Source organism: Atta colombica, unplaced genomic scaffold, assembly GCF_001594045.1.
Source record: "Atta colombica isolate Treedump-2 unplaced genomic scaffold, Acol1.0 scaffold58, whole genome shotgun sequence".
NCBI lineage: Eukaryota > Metazoa > Arthropoda > Insecta > Hymenoptera > Formicidae > Atta > Atta colombica.
Genome location: NW_017259548.1, coordinates 1,695,321 through 1,698,248, shown reverse-complemented (window position 1 = coordinate 1,698,248; position 2,928 = coordinate 1,695,321). Strand labels below are relative to the sequence as shown.

Sequence of the window (2,928 nt, the reverse complement as noted above, 5' to 3'; positions counted from 1 at the left end):
GTTATTCGTTATATTTAATTTTTAAAAATACAGTCTTCAAATCTAAGTAGATCATAATAGATTAATCGTTGTAGATTAACAGAATCACCATTCTAATACCCTGAAAACTTATCCGTTAATAATCTTATCCGTTAATAATCTTTGCCCCTTCGGCCCAAAATCTTCTCACGTTGCGCCATCAATTCTGCCTCAGTAATTTGAACTTGACATCTGTTTGCATAACGATGACATTTTATATTGGAGCAGCATTGCGAGTCAGAATAGCACTAAAATTTGATAAATAATCTATTATTTATAAAATATAAATATAATATAAATTCAATTTAAATTGAAATAATGAAAAATATTAATAGATAATTCTGTAAATCTGAATGTAAAAAGTAATAAATCAATTTTAAGAAAATATTCGCATACAAAGAAAAGATAATATGTACAGAATTTTCCTAAATAATAACATTACAATCAACGACCAGATTTCTTGTGAAAAAACAAGTGAAAATTTAAAATAAAAGCTTTTCAGTAATAAAAAATTTATTTGTTATTTTTACTTGCTTTTTTACGACAAATTATTTGTTTGCCAATATTACAGTTTACTAGACATTCTATACAACAATATGCAAATTAAAAACATGCGAATCAAAACAATATAAAAAAATTAGAAAAAGATAAACTTTGAAGAAGTATATAAAAATATATTTTACGTTATTCTGAGTATATAAAAATATATTTTACGTTATGTTATTCTAAGCATATACAAATATATTTTACGTTATTCTAAATAGATATTCTAAGTAGACTTTTACATTATTCAATACTAGCGGTATATATAACCGGTAAATTATGCACATTTTTTATGTATTTAAAATTTCCTGATTTACTGTGCGTTTTAATTTCTCGTGTAAATGATTCATATGAATCGTTTAATATTCCATTACGCAAAATTATTTTCCTTATTTTCCTTGTTGATTATAGCAATACTGCGTTTAAAAAAAAATAAATATGAAAGAGAAAGCGATTTGATCAGAAAAATAAAGCATGCAAGAATATGTATACTAACAGGGTCACCATGTCGACCGCAGTTAGACTTATCGGGAGCGCCCATGATAAGAGACGCAGCTAGCAACGCTACAAAGACGTACAGCATCAATTTCGCCATCTTTTCAGTAACGTCGTATTCTGCAATCAAGTAATTTTTACAAATTAGATTCAGAAATAATAAAAGGCTTTGCAAATAGATAATATCTATCAAAATTATTTTTAACTACTCGAGAATATAGTAATTGTATTAAAAAAAATGGAATGACTCATTTGTTATTTTAAATATTATAATACTCAATTTTAATTCCCAATTTATGCACGTAACATGTTCAGACTAAGTATTCATGAAATCTAGTTTACATAATGCGATATAAGTCGACCGTGAATTTTATACTTACACAGCACAGATTACAGGTATATGTGAATGAATCATCGAGACCTGACTCAATTAGTTCTTTAATAGACAAAGTAACCGTTGAATTTTAGAATTGCCTTACAATTTGCTACTTGAACTACTATTATTCTGTTACAAATAAGTTCCTAATATGCTATTGACTACAAAACTATACAATTATTTTAATTGTGAGCGAATATAGCATATGTCAAATGCGTGATATCCAATAGCATAGCAACAATAAATTATTAAAAGAATTGCTTATTAGAATTAAACTTTAATAATGTTAGCGTACATCTACTATCTCGAAAACATATACTTTATATATATATACATTTTTTGTTTCCTAAACTTATCAATTTTTTAAAATTAATCTATACGATATTAAAATATTTTATTAAGTAGACTTTAATATTTTATTTTTTTATTTTATTATTATTTTATTAAGTAGACTTTAATATTTTATCTTTGTTACGTCACGATAAAAATCGTCATAAATCGATAAATTATAAATCAAAATTTATAATTTATAACAACTAGTGATAAGTGACAATATGACACCTGTAATATTTCTTAATATATATTTAGTATAAATAAATAATTATATAATTGAAGATCTTGGATAAATTAACAATACAATAAGTTTCTAAAGATTAAATTTATTTATGTTATCACTTCATTAAAATTGATTATTGATTTTTTGACGGCTATTTAATAAACAGTAAACAATTTATATGTACAGTTTTACAATAAATTTTATAATTTTGCTATATGCATGACTCATTGTTTCATTTAACCAATATTTTCAATTATTTTATTTTATAAATTTTGTGAAGAATATAACAAAGTAGGCGAATTAGAATTTGTATCGACAAATACTCACCAGACAAAACTTCTTTAGATTTAACCAACTCGAGAGCTCGACCTCGACTGAATTCTTAGTTTACAACGGTCGAGGCATTTATACGACTATGACTTACACAAGTAAATCTGTGACGTAAATGTGACTACGCATAACCAATTAGAGAGAAGGCATTACATTTTCTCATATATGTGGCATATGAATGTAATGTCCGTATTTACATTTTTGCATTTATGTACATCCGTCACGTATATTCCACACTAACAGATATTTCTTTTTTTAATTGATATTTTATTTACATTCAATGACATATATAATTAATTTCTTTTCAATTAATTTCGTCAGTCAGTTAGCCATAGTATTAGAAAAATTTTTTCTAGAGTGTGCTAAATATTTAAAAACAAATTTTTTAAGAGTATTAATGTATATTTTATTGCGATATTATTTATTTAACTCTTTCAATATCTATTCTAAGAAAGCAGGGTCGGACGAGATTATACTCTATCGGTAATGATTATGGTTTTATAAAAAATAAAAATTCTTTAAAAGAATAAAAATAATATAATTTTACAAGATAGTTCCAAATTCATGGAATTTCAATTATATGCGTCATCTTTTTAACGTTAGCTAAGTC

The 2,928-nt window shown here is 24.9% G+C and overlaps 1 protein-coding gene across 1 annotated transcript; it reads right to left on the bottom strand.

Annotated features, from left to right (window-relative positions):
• Window positions 1–6: 6 nt before the first annotated feature.
• Window positions 7–2,366, bottom strand: LOC108692070 (omega-conotoxin-like protein 1). The gene is made up of 3 exons (XM_018200177.1): window positions 2,316–2,366; window positions 1,058–1,176; window positions 7–266 (listed from the first exon to the last, which is right to left on the bottom strand). Exons 2-3 carry the CDS (start codon window positions 1,154–1,156, stop codon window positions 132–134), a joined length of 234 nt encoding a protein of 77 aa, XP_018055666.1. The 5' UTR covers window positions 1,157–1,176; window positions 2,316–2,366; the 3' UTR covers window positions 7–131.
• Window positions 2,367–2,928: the final 562 nt, after the last annotated feature.